Source organism: Carlito syrichta, unplaced genomic scaffold (genome assembly GCF_000164805.1).
Source record: "Carlito syrichta isolate Samal-C Ts95f unplaced genomic scaffold, Tarsius_syrichta-2.0.1 Scaffold92616, whole genome shotgun sequence".
Classification (NCBI taxonomy): Eukaryota; Metazoa; Chordata; class Mammalia; order Primates; family Tarsiidae; genus Carlito; species Carlito syrichta.
In genome coordinates this window covers 60,271-77,665 of record NW_007036712.1, presented here as the reverse complement: position 1 = coordinate 77,665, position 17,395 = coordinate 60,271, and the positions used below count along the sequence as shown (strand labels likewise).

Genomic DNA, 17,395 nt, shown 5'->3' with positions numbered 1-17,395 from the left:
GGGCGGGGGAAGGGGTGGGGCTTATAGTATAGGACTTAAAAGTACTCAAATGATGGGGCCGAATAAAATGTTATTTTAAAGTAATGTGGTATTGTACCACAAAGTAGATCTAAATAAGCTTTATGCTGTATTTGAACTAGTTGGGGCATGTTATTGGGAGGAGGTGGGGGGGGTTGGTTATGTTAAATGTTTGATGTTGAAATTGTTGCATGTTGAATTCAAACTTTTTAACAAGTCCTTGATGTTTCAATTTGAAAGTGACCAATGGGGCTGAGGCTGTGTCCACTGAGGCTAAGATGACTGCCTTTCCTGATTGGCCTTGGCTTTTCCATACATTGTGTGACCCTTGCCCTATGACCCTTTGGCTGACCTTACCGGAAGCCATGACGACAGCAGCCTTTTGCCATTAGACGCAGGGTGATGGTGAGGATTCCAAGGGTTAGACAAAACTGGTTAATCTGAACTAGGTGACTGTTACCTTGCGTGTTTTGTGGCCAAACCACCACCAAAAACCTCACACTGTGATGTAAGTACTTAGTGTAACTAGTAAACATTTTTGTAAAATGTAGAAATGCATGTAATCAGTTAAGTTTTATATTTTACAATGTTCTGTAAAATAAAACTTAGCGAGGTAAATTGAATAAAGGAGCAGTCACTCTCTAACAGATTGTAGGAGAGGTTTAGTTGGATTTAGTCTATTTGACTTGCCCTTAATTTAATTTATGGCAAATCACAAATGTATCGAAGGTTTAGCATTATAATAGCAAAGTCCTACTCCAGTAAATAAAAGTTGATATGTTTGTACTAACTTTCAAAATCATGCATTTTAATCATTGCAGTGCAGCTAATTGTTCCCTTCATGTGATAAAGGTGGTGGAGGTGGATACAGCAGTCGGAGAACCTCTGGGAGAGACAAATATGGACCACCTGTTCGTACAGAATACAGGCTTATTGTAGAAAATCTTTCTAGTCGTTGCAGTTGGCAAGATTTAAAGGTATGTGCTATTATGATGTAAGGTTAAAGTACTTTAAAGATATGCTAGTTTTACATTGGTTTCTGAGAACTGAAGTGTATAGTATGCATATCTTGAAATTTCTGAGTCTGACCAGATTTTTTGTTTCAGGACTTTATGCGACAAGCAGGTGAAGTAACCTATGCGGATGCTCACAAGGAACGTACAAATGAGGGTGTAATTGAGTTTCGCTCCTACTCTGACATGAAGCGTGCTTTGGACAAATTGGATGGTACAGAAATAAATGGCAGAAATATTAGGCTTATTGAAGATAAGCCACGCACAAGCCATAGGCGATCTTATTCTGGAAGCAGATCTAGGTAATTTGTTGAAGGACACTGGGAGGAAAACAATATTTGTCAACAAAAAAGAGTAATTTAAGTTTGGCTTATCTTTTTTTGTTAAATGGTACAAACATTCAGTTTGAGATTTGTTAAGATTAAGGTTTTGCTGTGCTGTCGTTAACAGGTCTCGATCTAGAAGAAGGTCACGAAGTAGGAGTCGCAGGAGCAGCCGCAGTAGATCTCGAAGTATCTCAAAAAGTCGCTCCCGGTAAATAATGTGTTGTGTCTTTTATTGTGTGATGGTTACCGTACTTGTTTATGGAGGACATGTGTGTTTTGATAATGTATTTAGAAAAATCTGGCTTTTCTTGTCCAGATCCAGGTCACGGAGCAAAGGTCGATCACGTTCTCGATCAAAAGGCAGGAAATCGAGATCGAAGAGTAAATCTAAGCCCAAGTCTGATCGGGGCTCCCGTTCACGTTCTCGAAGCAGATCTAAGGATGAGTATGAGAAATCTCGAAGCAGGTCTCGGTCTCGGTCTCGATCCCCCAAAGAAAATGGAAAAGGTGATATAAAATCAAAATCCAGATCAAGGAGCAAGTCTCGTTCCAATTCACCCCTACCTGTTCCACCCTCAAAGGCTCGTTCTGTGTCCCCCCAACCAAAAAGAGCTTCAAGATCCCGTTCTAGATCTCACTCAAAGTCAAGATCAAGGTCTAGATCGAGTTCCAGAGATTAACCCAGAACTCTTTGTTCTTTGCACACTATTATGGAACACTTTCCTACTTGTTTAGGCAGTTACTCTTCCATGTTTATACTTGGCCTCTTCTGCAAGAGGAATCTCCTGAAAACAGGGGCACACAGAAATTTGATTTGTGGCCAAATTTGATGAAAAAGATGAGGTTCTAAGGAAAAGGTGGCATGAAGTCAAAGACCCTCTCCCTTCTTTGTAGAATTAAGATAACTTTGATTTTATAGCTTTTGAGCTAAAATAACTTTTGTAAAGATTAAGCTCATTTAGATTTTTTTAAAAGTATTTCAGCAGGATCTGCTGCAGGGGTTTTTGTTTTATTTGTTTGCTTATTTTTAAATTAACCGTTTCAAGCTTTGAATACCTAAGGCTTTACAGGGAGAATCCAATTTTCAATTATGTTGGCTTTTTATAAAGCTTGAGTTATGTAAGATTTAAATAAAAGTTTGCTACCAAGATGACTGCCTTATTGAATAGGTCACTATTCCTTTAAATGTTGATATCTGCCATTTGTTGAAACAATGTAAATTCGACTTAAGTGTAAAACAAGGCAAGCCTCAGACCAGCAATAAATTATTCCGTTTGGATGATAATATCTTGTGCTGTCAATCAAATTTGCCAGTCTTTATCTGCCCCTTTAACAAGTTGAGTTAAAAATTAACAGTATTTTGTAGCCAATCTGTTCCACAATTTTGACTAAATTAATAGGTTTTAAATAGATTGAAACTTTTGAAACATAAATTTAAACTTTTCAAGAAACACCTAACACTTTGGAATCTTGTTTAGTTAGTAATCACATATTCTGAAAGTGGTCAATAAAATTTAGAGTATGCTTTAGCATTCATGGGAAAATGGAAGTAGCCTTTGATTAAAAATGTAGTGTATTTGAAGAGAAAAAGCACATACGTCATTTTCTGCTGAAAGATGGTTATATTTAATAGGCACTTAACAGATCCTTGGAAAGGTCAGTTGCCGATTAAAGTAAAATTCCACTCAGCAATCACTTCCTTTGTAGTTAGTGGGATTACGTGATAATTGATTAGGTCTTCCTTGTAATTTTATACCTTGTATAGTTGGTTTGAAAATTAAATGGGTAAATTGAAAGCATTTTGTACTTTATTATAAGTAAAGTGTAGTGAATACTGTGGAAACCAAATTTAAATACTGTAAGTTTATAGGAGTTACTAGGTTATCAATTAGTATGTACGTCCATAAGCCTCATTGGTTGAAATTGCAGTCAGGAAGTGAGTTAGCCTTATCCCTTTGTTCAGATACTTTTAGATGAAGTAATTTTATTTGAAAATAATCCTATTCTGAAATAAGGATGTAGGTTAATTGGCTCAACTTTAATACCTTCCTAGGAACTCACCATGTAAGATACCAAGGAGTGGATTGTGGTAGCACATAGTGGTACACTGCTGATACTGCCACAAATCTGACTAGAAAGCCTGATAATCTAGGGTTGATTTATAGTTTCACATAATCCAGAAACATCTAATAAAAATGAGTGGAAAAATCAAGTCAGATATTTAGGTGTCAGTCACAGAATACTTGGTAATGTTTCACTTTAAAAAATTTCTAGACTTCCTGTTAAGAAAATCTTAAAAGCCTAACCATAGGATTATAGTGCCCTAAAGGTTGACATTTCTTCCATTTTCTTATGTTCTTTGATACTTTTATTTTGATATTCACAAGAAATAAGTTTATTTTCCAATATAAAAAAATTTAAGGGAAGAAAATGGTGTCTAATTATAATTCATGATTTTGCCTATTCAAAGAACAAAGTGATATGGGTTTTTTGTTGGAGGCTAGAGTGCAGTGGCATGATCACAGCTCACCTCAGCCTGAACGTCCTGTCCTGGGATGATCTTTTCACCTCAGCCTCTGAAATAACTGGGATTACAGTCATGGGTCACCATGCCAGACTTTTTTTTTTTTTTTTTTTTTTTTAGATAGGGTCTTGCTGTGTTGGCCCAGGCTGGTATTGAACTCCTGGGCTCAAGCAGTCCTCCCTCATCAGCCTCCCAAAGTGCTGGGATTACAGGCATGAGCCACCACACCTGACCAACTACTCTTAAGATTGACTAAAGTTCTCTTACTTTCAGGGAAAGAACATAAGAGCTTTTTGAACCACAGCCTTTTAAAAGGAGGGAGCATATATTGCAATGTGATGTTTGACTTTCTAAGAATATACAGTGTCCTTCATTTGGGTTCTCGTTAGTGTGGCATCACATGGTAGTAGACAGGTTTGACTACATTGCTAGCTGCCCCAGTAAATGGTTAATTGTATAGGTAAATGCTGACATCCATACTTTTCAAGTAATAGCAACGACCAATTTATTAAAAACTTAGTCCTGTTCCGTGCTTGTAGTCCCAAGTCACTGGATGCACTAAACCATTGTAACGTTGACCCACTTAACAGTTGACTGATAAAATGCTTAGTTCCTTGTGAACAGAATCTGAGTTGACAACATACCACACATTTGTCAGTGGCTAGGTGGAGTACTAAGCTGATACCATGCAAAAAAAAAGTGAGGACTGTCATTTCCGTTCCTTTAATTGCTAGTGCTCACTGACATACCACAGTGCCCTTATGGCCATTTTGAGTCCTGCCTACTTCGGCTTTCACATTCCCACTCCTGTGTTACCACCTTTCATCTTGGTATCTTCTTCCAGTTTGTTAATCTACTTTATACTTTATCTCAATAAAATAACTTACTGAGGGAAAGGCTTCCTTTGAATTTGTTGTGTATTCCCACTTAGCACCACATTCTTGGCAAGTGGTTTTTTGAATTGGAGTTGCCATTGGCAAACCATTTCTGTCTTGAGTATGAAAACAGGATCTTGTTTTCAGTTTCTCAGAAACGTGAGTTTGGGATTAACGTAATATATGGTTTATTTTGGGCAATTTATTAACCCCTGTGCTTCAATGTCATACATGAAACAGGAAAAAACCTCACGTATAGGATGTGAAGAAAGTTAACCCTTTGCACTCGGACACCTTGCAGATCACCTGTCAGCAACTTGACAGTACTTTTTCATGAAATAGTGAAAAATGAATCACTTCATATTACGTAGTATAGCATTGGAGTCAGTTATTATGATGATTTTCTTATAATTTTGGACGTTGAGGAACTCATGACCAAAAAAATCAAAATTTTATATTTTTCTGATACGTGGTAACATGGAACAGTCAATGATATGCATTGCAGGTTCGTTGATATATGTTATACAATAGTAATTTGATGTCTTCCTCTGGTGTTTTTCTATTCAAACAATGCGGTCTTATTTTCTTCCTTGCTAAATATATAATTTATTGTCCAGTCTGAGGAAGATGTGGAAAGATGAACTCATGATTCCTGAAAACCACTTCTCAACTGGTTGATCATACCTCAGTATATATTCCATCCCTTTGCTTTTTTGGACAATCTGAATGGAAAACTTCAAGGAAACATAACCTTTTTGAAAAATTCTTGCTAGCATAGGTTTGTCCTGTATAATCACCAAGAGGGGACATCTGAGTGGTTTGCTAGATTTATGATATTCCAGAGGGGACATCGAGTGCAAAGGGTTAATACATGAAAAGTACTTATAGGAGAGTACCATAATTAACACTAGTTGCTAATATGAAGAATTAAATATAGTAAATCCTTTTTATTAATCTGCTTTATATTCACATGGAATTTACCCATTTATATCTTGTAGTGGTTCAAACATTTACCAGCAGCATTGTTTTCCACATAAACTAGGAAACTTTAGTCATCTTTACCTAAGTCCTTAATGTAATTTTCTTAATTTGGACTTGAGGCATTTTTAGCTTTGGCAGTTTATGCTTAGGAACCATCACATTTATTTACCTAGCTTTCAGGGAGCAGCGTTTTCCAACTATGGCTGCATCGAATTTCAGCCCTGTGATGGTGGACCCTAGAGTGGAAAGTTTCTTTTTTTTTAAAGTTCTGATTTAATTTTATTTACAAAAATATGTGCTTGACATATCCCTCAGAGTCCACTTACTAAGGCAGCCACTGTTTCTTTTTTGTTGTTTATCTTTTTCAGCAAGTGAATGACATCAGGAAATAAGGCAGCCACTGTTAACGGTATCTGCATCTGCTCAGACTTCTGTGGTCACATGCAAATGTCCTTTATTTTCAACAATGATATGTTCATACCATGAATAGTATTCTGCAACTTGTTTTTACTAAGAGAGATATGCTTAAAATGGATGACTAGTATGCTGTTAAATTGCATAAGTGCATTTTTTTCAAAACCAGTTCTATTAATCTTTTGGTTAAAAAAATCTTGGTTTATATATCAACAAGAATTGAAAAATTACTTTCAGCGTTCAGTATTATACAAGGAAACTTTTCAAGTACTTAAAATTTAGAACCTAGTGTAGTGTAATTATCAATCTAAACACTAATCTGAGTTCATTTCTTTCAGTGACCACATCTTGAATAAGATGTGTGTTTGTATCCTAACATGTATGCATCCACTTACTAAAAGAGTGAGTTAGTGGAATTGTGTGTAATTGGTTTTCTAGATCCTAAATAGCTTGTTTAGTATGCATGGCTATCTTCCAGCAATCTCACAGATGGTCCCAGTACAGCACTCAATAATAGTGATAAAACTTTTTTCACTTCTCGTGAATAGACAGGAATCATGGTTCAAAAATCAGATGATAGTAAAATTCATCTTTGATTTACCTGTATAGGAAGCCAAGATTACTGATTTTTTTTTATGCATCCTTCTGGAGATTAATGCAAATCTAGAAAAATTAACATAGCTCCTTTGAATTGTACAAAGGAAAAGTGATACAGAAGCTTACATTAGGAAGCCCTATTTGTAGTTTATGTTCACAGCTTATATCCATATATTTTTTTCTTTTTTTTGTCTGTATATTTACACCTGTTTTAGAGATTAAGAGTCAGTATGGTGTAACCTGAAGCTTTCCAAGCAGAGGCAGGATTTAAATCCTGGTTCAATTCCCAACAGCCTGAAAATTCCCAACAGCCTGAAAGCATTAAAATTCAATGCCTGCTTCAGATAATTTCTCTTACTAAGAAGCTCTCTAAAATTAAAGAAGGACTAGGTGTGGTGGCGCATACCTAAATCCCAGCACTTTGAGACGCTGAGGCAGGAGGATTGCTTAAGGCTAGGAGTTCAAGACCAGCCTGGCCAACATAGCGAAACTCTCTACAAATAATTTTAAAATTAGCTAGGCGTAGTGGTACACTCCTGTATCTTAGCTACTCAGCAGGCTGAGGCAGGAGAATTGCTTGAGTCCAGAGGTTGGAAGCAGCAGTGAGCTCTGATTGTTCCACTACTCCAGCCTAAGCAATAGAGCGAGAACCCATCTCTTAAAAGCTCAAAACGTAGAATTTTCTTTGTAATTGTTTTAATAGGATTTTATACTTAGAGAAAAGTTGCATCAGCAAACCAGTACAAAGAACTAGAATTGTTAATCACCAGTTATATCTTGTTTCATTTTTTAATCTATATGTTTTTTCAGAACTATCTGAAAGTAAATTGCAGAATTGTGCTCTTTTAACCCTGAAAATGTGTATTTTCTAGGAGCCAGGGATGTTATCTTATATATAACTATAGTATTATCAAAATCAGGAAGTTGGCATTGACGTAATACTGTTGTGTAGTACTCAGTTCATATTTAAATTTCACTGGTTGTCCCAGAATGTCCTTTTATATTTTTTCTCCTGATCCAGGATCATTTGTTACATTTTGTTGTTATGACTCTTCAGTCTCTTCCTCGAGTGTGTCTTTAGTCTTTTTCTTAATTTTGTCATTTTTAAAGAGTAAAGAATATTTTGTATTTTCCTCAATCTGACTTTATATCATGATTCTACGTGACATTATTTTAACAGAAAATTCTCAAACACTATCCTTGTGCTCATATAGCTTTAACAATATACTCCTGTCCACTTCGTCCCTCAAATAACTTTGAAGAAAGTTCTAGACATTTCATCTATAGATTCAGTATATACCTCTAAAGGGCATCTAATTTTTAAAAAACCTATAGAGTCCCCCTTTTTTTTCCCCTTGCAATATGTATGTTGGAGAAATCAAGTTCCTGTATTGCAGAGATTCCCAGTCTTGATTTTGCTAATTGCAATCTCATGATGCCAGTAAGTGTGTTCGGTATCCTGCATTTCCTGTAAATTAGTAGACCTAGAGAAATGGGTTTCAAAGTGTGGCCCCCAGGCCAGCAGCATCAGCATCACCTGGAATGTTAGATATTAGGGATACACCTTCACAGGCTTCACTCCAGACTCACTGAATCAGAACTTCTGGGTGGAGCTCAGCTGTAGGTGTTTTAAAAACTCTCAGGTGGTGCATGCTAAAATTTAACACCAACTACTTTAGTAGCTTTATCAAATTCCAATTTTTTTTCCTAAGACTACTTGAATGTCTTTGTCATAATGGCAGCCATTGATTATATTTGCCTAGATTCATTAAACCATGAACTCATGGCTTTAAACATCTGTTTCAGTTCATTGCGGTTCTTATTACCTCACTCCGTCTTCAGTCAGCAGAACTCAACTTGTTTCCTGAGTTCTTTTAAAACAATCCTAACCTTGTCGGTTTTCTTGCTGGTATGGTAAGGTTTCCTGTCTTATCTTAAACATTTCCAGTCCCAGATCTGAAATCAGCCAGTTCTCCAGAAAGCCCTGGTTATGTTTAGTTGGAAATAGTATTCAACAACCACAGCCTGGGCCCTTGAAATGCTCATTGCTACTTGTTTGATCATAGGCACTTTCAGTGGGCAGAACTAGGAAACCATTGCCTGCTTCTCCCTCTAGCCACACAAGTTATGAAGCTTTCTGGTCATCAGAAGGTCATCTCTTCTCCAAGCTAAATACCCTTCAACTCTGTCTCAGTCAGTGCAGTGGTTTTGAATCTTCTAATCTGTGAGTGCCCCTTTTATGGAGTGGGTCCCACCGGTAGATAAAGCACTCCAGGTTTGCTCTAACCTGTCCAAAGCAGAGCAAGCAGTACACAGTCTCCCTGCCCTAATAGATGCTTCCTCAGCTGAATTCTGGGCCATTTCTAGCAAAGAGGTGAGTAGATTAAAAGGAAATGATTTCTGTAAGACCGTGGAGAATCTTTTCTGTATCTTCAGAGGGTTTAAAGCAGATAATGTGTCATATTGCTCTAGAGAACAAGTAGGAAAAGAAGGAAAGTTCAGAACTTTCACTTTGACTCTGGAATGAGTAAATAAGACCTTAAATTACAGCGTTTAGCTACTTTTGCCATAAATGACTTTGCCTGACAATCCAGCAGGAACTCAAGCCCAGACAACAGTGTGGCTATGATTGTTGTAAGATGATCTATGCTCGTGGGTGTATTTAGGAAACCCTCAGAGTATAGCACCCTGAGTCACCATAGTCCAAAATCATATTCAGTAAATACTTATTTAAAACTTTACAAGGAGCCGGGCTCGGTGGCTCAGCCTGTAATCCCGCGCCTTTGGGAGGCTGAGATGAGTGGATCGCTTGAGCCCGCGGGTTCGAGACCTGCCTGGGCAACTTGGCGAGACCTCATCTCTACAATAAATTTAAAAAATGAGCCGGGTGTGGTAGCGCCTGTAGTTCCAGCTACTTGGAAAGCTGAGGCGGAAGGATCGCCGGAGCCCAGCAGGTCAAGGCTGTGGTGGCCGGGAGCGGCCACTGCACTCTAGTCTTTGTGACAGAGTGGGACTGCAACTCAAAAAAAAACTTTACAAGGTGTGGGTGTGTGGTGTGTGTGTGTGGTAGGTTACTGTCAGAAATATTTACTATCTCTCTGCCTTCATGAAGAGAGTATTTCCCACCCATTGATTTTGGTCAGTGAAATTTTAGCAGGCATAACATATTTGGTAGGTTGAATTATCTCCTCCCTTCCCCAACCCCCCAAAAAAGGTCCGTGTTCTAATTACCAGAACCTGTAAATATGTAATCTTCCATGGTAAAAAGAACTTGGCCTATGTAAAAAAGGTCTAGAGATGAGATTATCCTGGATTATCTGGGTGAACCTGGTGTAATCACAAGGGTCTTATAAATAGGCTGGAATGTCAAATATATAAACAAGCCAGGCTTGAGATAGAGTGAGACTCCATCTCAAAATAAATAAATAAATAAATAAATATATATATATATATTTATATAAAACACAAGTTGGTATAAAAATGGAAGCAAAGGCAGATTGGAGATGCTGTACTGTTTGTTGGCTTTGAAGATGGGAGGAGCCACAAAACAAGGAAATGAGTTCTCCCCTAGAGATTCTGGAGGGAATGCTGCCCTACTGACACCTTAATTTGACCTAGTGAGTCCCATTTTGGACTTCTGATCTCCAGAACCATGAGATAATAAACTTATGTTTTTTTAAGCCACCAAGTTTGTGATAATTTGCTACTAGAGCTAATGCAACTGAAGGCTTAAGGAACACTTGCACAACTGGGCTTACTCTCATGTGTCCCTGCCATTACCATGAGAATAATATACCTCATGGTGTATTATAAACACCATGTATGTATAATACAGCGTGATGGTCCAAGGAGATAAGGGGCAGGGGGACCAGAGCTGCCTGTTAGCCTCAGCCACCTACAGCTTGAGACAACCCAGCCCAAGCAGCCAACCTGCCGAAATGTGAAAAACAAAATGTGTGCTACTCAACTTCGAGAATTAGCTATCGTAGCACCTGATACTCCATGTATGTCTTTACAATAACTATACAAGGCAAAAAGTTATTCAACATTTTGTAGGTTATGAAACAGGTCAGATAAACCCACATCAGAAGAGTCTTCTGATGTCCAGTTGTTTTACTTTGCCTAAATGTGTGTGATATCTTCCATTTGCCCTTCCCTTCCCTCTCCATTCTCTCTGCCTGTCTAAGCCTCGGGAAACTAACTCTTAACTCCATCCTCATACTTCCTTACCTCTGATTTGAGTTCAGGCCAGGACCTGACTGGGATCAGCCATTAGGGAGTAGCAGTAGGACATGGGAGAGAGGGAGGAGATTGAAATTGGGGTGCTTGTTCCCACAACTCCCTCTTAGCTAAGGCTGGCAGTGGTTCTCAACCGAAAGCCCTATTATCTAGTCTATATAACCCTCCGGTTCCAAGTCCTGGCAACCACTGCTTCCCCCTTGGTTTTTATGTGAACCATCATAGTTTTCTTGCACCTTGTCCACACCATTATGCATAAATTAATGATTAAATTTCTCTTCAAATTAATTGAAGTGTGCCTTTTGTTTCCTGTCATGACCCTGACAATGGCAAGTAAGTTAAGCAGTAAGTAAATATTTCATATTTCAGTGGAGTATAAAACATATTCATTGATAATACAAATTAATCAAAGTTACAAAAGGCCACTGTTTTTCCACTTTCAAAAGTCAGAAAGAGGTTCCTGAGTTAAGTGCACCGAGGAATGGAGTCTTGCTCCTTACATTTTCTGCCTTCCCTATTTACCTTGCTGACACTATCCACACGTATCAGACCCTGGCTTTTACCAGAAAGCCAACATGTTCCTTAATTTGAATGGAGAAAGAAGGGGGATTAGAGGTATCTTCTTATCACCCCATCCAAATGACTGATCATGGGATACAAAGGCACCTAAAGTGATACACCAGAAGATTAGAGCAGACAAAACCAGAGCAAAGCAAGACAATGACTTCTGCAGATACTTCCATGTTCCTGGGTCCCCTTTCCCCAAGTGACATTTGTCTCCACTTGACAAAACAATTTATTGAGGAGGAAGTCCTTGGTACTGGAAAATAAGATATTTGGCATACTTCTAGGACAGGAGAAACAATCACTTACCTAGCATTTTGGCTTGTATACCATAGCACAATAATAATAAATATTGATTCTGTAAATGCTTGTTCTGCGCACACACTGTACCAGGCACTGTTCTCAGCACTGGAGATGACGGTAGTGAATGTGACCAAAAGTGATTCTGTTTTCTTGGAACTGTTACTCCAGTGGAGGGAGACAGATAATAAACAATAGAGCTTAATTTCAGGTAGTAGTGAGTGCTCAAAAGAAAAAGTGAGAAAGGCAGCTGTATGAAAATTGAGGGAAGCACGTTCTGGGTTAGAGGATCAGCAAGTTCAAGGACCAGAGACAACAAATTTAGACTATATGAAAGATAATGAGACCAGCCAAAGTGACTGTCATCCCAGTGCTTTGGGAGGCCGAGGCAAGAGCATTGCTTGAGCCAAGAGGTCAAGGCTACAGTGAGCCAAGATCATGCCACTGCACTCCAGCCTGGGCAACAGAACATACATGACCCTGTCTCAAAGAAAAAAGATGCCTGCAGCTCCTAAATTGTGGCCTGTGCATGTGCTTGGCCTGCTCCTTCTCTTGGGTAAGACTGTATTAAGGTTCTTGGAAACTGCAACTTTAAGCAAAATGAAAACCGGTTTTACCATAGGCTAGTTGATATAAGCAAGAGTTAAATTCCTACAGTATATCCCTGGTCGCAAAAACATCACCAAACTTCTAAATAAAAACCAAACAGCTACTTGGAAGACTGTGGCAGAAGAATCACCTGAGCCCAGTAAGTTGAGGCTGCAGTGGCTGTGATCATGCCACTGCGCTTCAGCCTGAGTAAACAGTGAAACACTCAAAACCAAAACAAACTTTATAATATTAAACATTGATATAAATGTAAGCTATAAATATCTTTAAGAAAGATTAGTGAAAATGAGAATAATTGACCCAATTTTTGGCGTATCAGTGAGTGATGGTGGTCATAGTGGTGGTGGATTAAATCAAGGAATAAATGTTTGCAAAGTGAAAATTATCGGGAACTCCTCCCACCACACAGTTCAAAAACAAGAACCAATCTCGTGTCTTGGTGGGCACTTTTGGACCACATCGTTTACTGCCCCACATTTCTGATTAACTATATATTTTATGGATTTTTTTGTTTTACAACTATTTGCATCCATTCGTTCATTTTCTAACCCACTTATTCCAGTCCAGGGTCATGGATTGCCGAGCCTATCCCAGCCGCTCAGGGCACCAGGCGGGCACCCACCATTAGACAGAACACCATTCCATCCCAAAGTGCACTCACACACACACACCCACATTCACTCATGCTGGGACCATGAGTAGATACACCAACTCACCTGAAGTGCACATCTTTGGGATGTGAGAGGAAACCAAGGTACTTTGAAAAAACCCACACAGAAGTGGGAAGAACATACAAACCCCACAGACAGTGATTCTGGCCAGCAATTGATATTTTTTTCCTCATCAGATTGAATGAAACAATGTTATTCGAGGACCTGCTGTAATTAGCTAGCCAGCAAGCAGATGCATGTTCATAGGTGGTAGTATTCCGTGTGCAAGCAACAGATCCAGAACAAGGATTATAAATCCTTTTTTACCTTACAAAAGCTATATTCTTTTATCCATTTATATTTCACTACAGTCTTTCCTGGGCAAAGTAGAAGTTCAGGTCAAAGGTTAGATGAAAGTTGCTTTAAAGTGCAAAGAAGAGAAGAAATAAACTTTTGAGAGATTTGCTGTGCCAGGCACTCCCCACTTGGAATTAAAAATACAAAGATGAGTACTGTGGGTGCTTGTAATCTCATGTTGTGTACCAAATCCAGGCAAGACTATCAGGACTAGCACCTGAGATTCTCTAAAGCGGAATGAAACTCCATCTTTTCCTGTTCCTTATCTGAGCCTTGAGTCAGCTCTTGCTTCATTATATTCAGTCTGCTTAGCTGTGTTAAAGGAAAAACGTTGGACAAATTTAACAGCTTAATTGAGCAAAGAATGATTCGCAAATCAGGCAGCCCCCTCCCAATCCAGAATAGAATGGCACCATGCTGCTGTGTGGTTAGAAATAATTTTTGGACTGGGTGCGGTGGCTCACACCTGTAATCCCAGCACTTTGGGAGGCGGAGGCAAGAGGATTGCCTGAGTCCAGGGCTTCGAGATCAGCCTGGGCAACTTGATGAGACCTCATTTCTACAGTAAATCACAAAAAAGCCGGGCATGGTGGCGCACACCTGTGGTTCCAGCTTCTTGGAAGGCTGAGATGGAAGGATCACCTGAGCTCAGCAGATCGAGGCTGTAGTGGCTGTGAGCATGCCACTGCACGCCAGCCTGGGGACCAGAGTGAGACTCCAATTCAAAAATAATAATAATTCCCCCAAAAAAGAAGGAAAAAAATAATAATAATTTGTGGACAGAAAAGGAAAGTTACATACACAATACAAAACTGTGGTACAGAAACAGCTGGGTTGAATACAGCTTAGAGTTTGCCTTGTTTGAACATGGTTTGAACAGTTGGCCACCTTTGATCAACCAAAACACAGTGATTGGTACAAGAATAGGTTACAATCTATTGATATATCCTGTTAGGTTACAGCTCACTATTTTCAAAGAAATCATTAGGTCGAACTTAAAATATGTAAGGAAGCAACTTGAGTCCCCTTCTAGTCAACCTCTCAATTTTGAGAGAGGTATATATTCTCTATTTGGATCATTTTATCTCTTTAATGATGAGTCATGAAGTGCAAAGCTTTAAATAATGGAAGCTTTAAGAACTCCGGAAGGACCAGGCAGCCATCCAGGCTCTCTATGGGGCCATGCTTACTATTGGATTTATAGTCTCTTAAATACCAATTTTGTTACCCCCATTCAGGTCTAAAGCATGTTTATTAGATGGGTTATCATAGATCATTTGACTTAGACCATGGAGTTCATTCAGATTGTTTATCTAAACAATTTCTGTTCTGGCTGATTTTTTTTTTTTTTTTTTTTTTTTGAGTTGGAGTCTCACTCCATCGCCCAGACTGAGTACAGTGGCCGCTCCTGGCCACCGCAGCCTCGACCTGCTGGCCTCCGGCGATCCTTCCACCTCAGCCTTCCGAGTAGCTGGAACTACAGGCGCGCGCTACCACGCCCAGCTAGTTTTTTTGGGTTTGTTTTTTTTTTATTTATTGCAGAGGTGAGGTCTCGCCAAGTTGCCCAGGCGTGTCTCGAACCCGTGGGCTCAGGCAATCCACTCACCTCAGCCTCCCAAAGGCACGGGATTACAGGCTGAGCCTCCAAGCCCGGCTTGTTCTGGCTGATTTAGCATGAAAATCTGGCAAAGTGTTTTCTTGGTTTTCAATTAATTATTGTCTTGCTTGGGTTAGCATTTTTATAAACCAGCCAGTCTCTTTACTGGAGTTCTGGGAATTCTTCCCCAGTCCAAATGATATCAGGGGGAAAAAAAAAGGTGTAATCAGGGTCCACTTCATCCTTTCCATTAACCTACTAGAAGACATAATACTCTAGGATTTTACTTGCTTGTGGAGAGTTTTTGGAAACTGCACCAGAATTAATTAATTATAGAAGTAACTTTTTGTTTGTTTGTTTGTTTGTTTTTTGAGTTGGAGTCTCACTCAGTTGCCCAGACTGGATTGCAGTGGCCGCTCCCGGCCACCGCAGCCTCGACCTGCTGGGCTCCGGCGATCCATCCACTTCAGCCTTCCAAGTAGCTGGAACTACAGGTGCACGCTACCACACCCGGCTGATTTTTTTATTTATTGTAGAGATGAGGTCTCGCCAAGTTGCCCAGGCGGGTCTCGAACCCGTGGGCTCAGGCAATCCACTCACCTCAGCCTCCCAAAGTGCTGGGATTACAGGTTGAGCCACCAAGCCCCGGCCTTTTTTTTTTTTTGAGTTAGAGTCTCACTCCATTGCCCAGAATGGAGTGCAGTGGCCGCTCCCATCCACCGCAGCCTCGACCTGCTAGGCTCTGGCAATCCTTCCGCCTCAGCCTTCCAAGTAACTGGAACTACAGGCATGCGCTACCACACCCGGCTGATTTTTTATTTATTGTAGAGATGAGGGCTCGCCAAGTTGCCCAGGCGGGTTTGGAACCCGCAGGCTCAGGCAGTCCACTCACCTCAGCCTCCCAAGGCATGGGATTACAGGCTGAGCCACTGAGCTCATCTTATAGAAATAACTTAAATGATCATAATTAAAAACACAATTGACAAGGAAATTTGGTTATCTGTGGCCTACAGTAATTTAGCATAATAACCATAATTATGATTCATAAGATATACACATACTAGAATTTTAGGAATCTCACATAATTTTGAAACACAATAACATTCATAAAAATATAACTTGCAGAAGATTAAACATCATTTCTTATTTGAGAGTGCTCCCCGTGTAATTTAACATATCAAATACACTTGTTTATTACCTCTCTTTTGGATGCTGAAAGGGCCCACTGTAGCATCCCAAAGTTAGTTTGAGATTTAAAAAAAAAAAAAGGGCCGGGCTCAGTGGCTCAGCCTGTAATCCCGTGCCTTGGGAGACTGAAGTGAGTGAATTGCCTGAGCCCGCAGGTTTGAGAACCACCTGGGCAATTTGGCAAGACCTCATCTCTACAATAAATCAAAAAAATTAGCCAGGCGTGGTAGCGCATGCCTGTAGTTCCAGCTACTTGGAAGGCTGAAGCAGAAGGATCGCCAGAGATCAGCAGGTCGAGGCTGCAGTGGCCAGGAGCATGCCACTGCACTCCAGTTGGGGCGACAAAGTGAGATCCGACTCAAAAAAAAATAAAAAAGACTTAATTTTGAGTTTGTCATTTGATTTTTGGGAACCTGTCAAATATGTCAAAGGTTTAAAACATCTAATCAAAATAGTATCACAGGTAATGTGATATAATAGTCCTTTATTTAGCCAAAGTGATAATTCAGAGTTTAAAAAGGAAAAACCTTTGCTCTTTAGTAGACACTCAGTTTTCCAAACAATCAAAAGACCTAATAAAGATAGCATGAGGCAAAATCTGTCACTCCTTCTTTCCTCTTTTTTTTTTTTTTTTTGCAGTTTCCTCAAAAGGAATGCAAAAATATTTTATTGTCTCTTTTTAATACTACACGATGTAGTCCCAGCTACTTGGGAGGCTGAAACAGAAAGATCGCCTAAGCCTAGGAGGTTGAGGCCATGGTGAGCCATGATCATGCCACTGCAATCCAGCATGGGCAACAGAGCAAACCCCTGATTCAAAAAAAAAAAGGAAAAAAAAAAACTACATGAAATTTTTGTTTAAAAAAGAAAACCACATTTTACTTTTTATATTATGGTCAATAACAAAGTTAATTTTAAATTTTTACTCTCCTTTCAACCTCTCATATTTAAAACTAAATATGATAGATAAAACTATCTCTTTTAGCCAGGCTCGGTGGCTCAGCCTGTAATCCCGCGCCTTTGGGAGGCTGAGGTGAGTGGATTGCCTGAACCCGCGAGCTCGAGACCCGCCTGGGCAGCGAGACCTCATCTCTACAATAAATCAAAAAATCAGCCGGGCGTGGTGGCGCATGCCTGTAATTC

General features: G+C 39.5%; 1 protein-coding gene across 1 annotated transcript in view; it reads left to right on the top strand.

The window, feature by feature from the left end:
* SRSF6 (serine and arginine rich splicing factor 6) overlaps positions 1 to 2,723 on the top strand; it is a 3,185-nt gene extending 462 nt beyond the window's left edge. The window contains exons 2-5 of the mRNA XM_008060626.2: positions 849 to 995; positions 1,125 to 1,333; positions 1,482 to 1,565; positions 1,674 to 2,723. Coding sequence (XP_008058817.2) covers positions 849 to 995; positions 1,125 to 1,333; positions 1,482 to 1,565; positions 1,674 to 2,037 — 804 coding nt within the window. The 3' untranslated portion in view covers positions 2,038 to 2,723. The remainder of the gene's footprint in view (positions 1 to 848; positions 996 to 1,124; positions 1,334 to 1,481; positions 1,566 to 1,673) is intronic.
* The last annotated feature ends 14,672 nt before the right edge of the window (positions 2,724 to 17,395 follow it).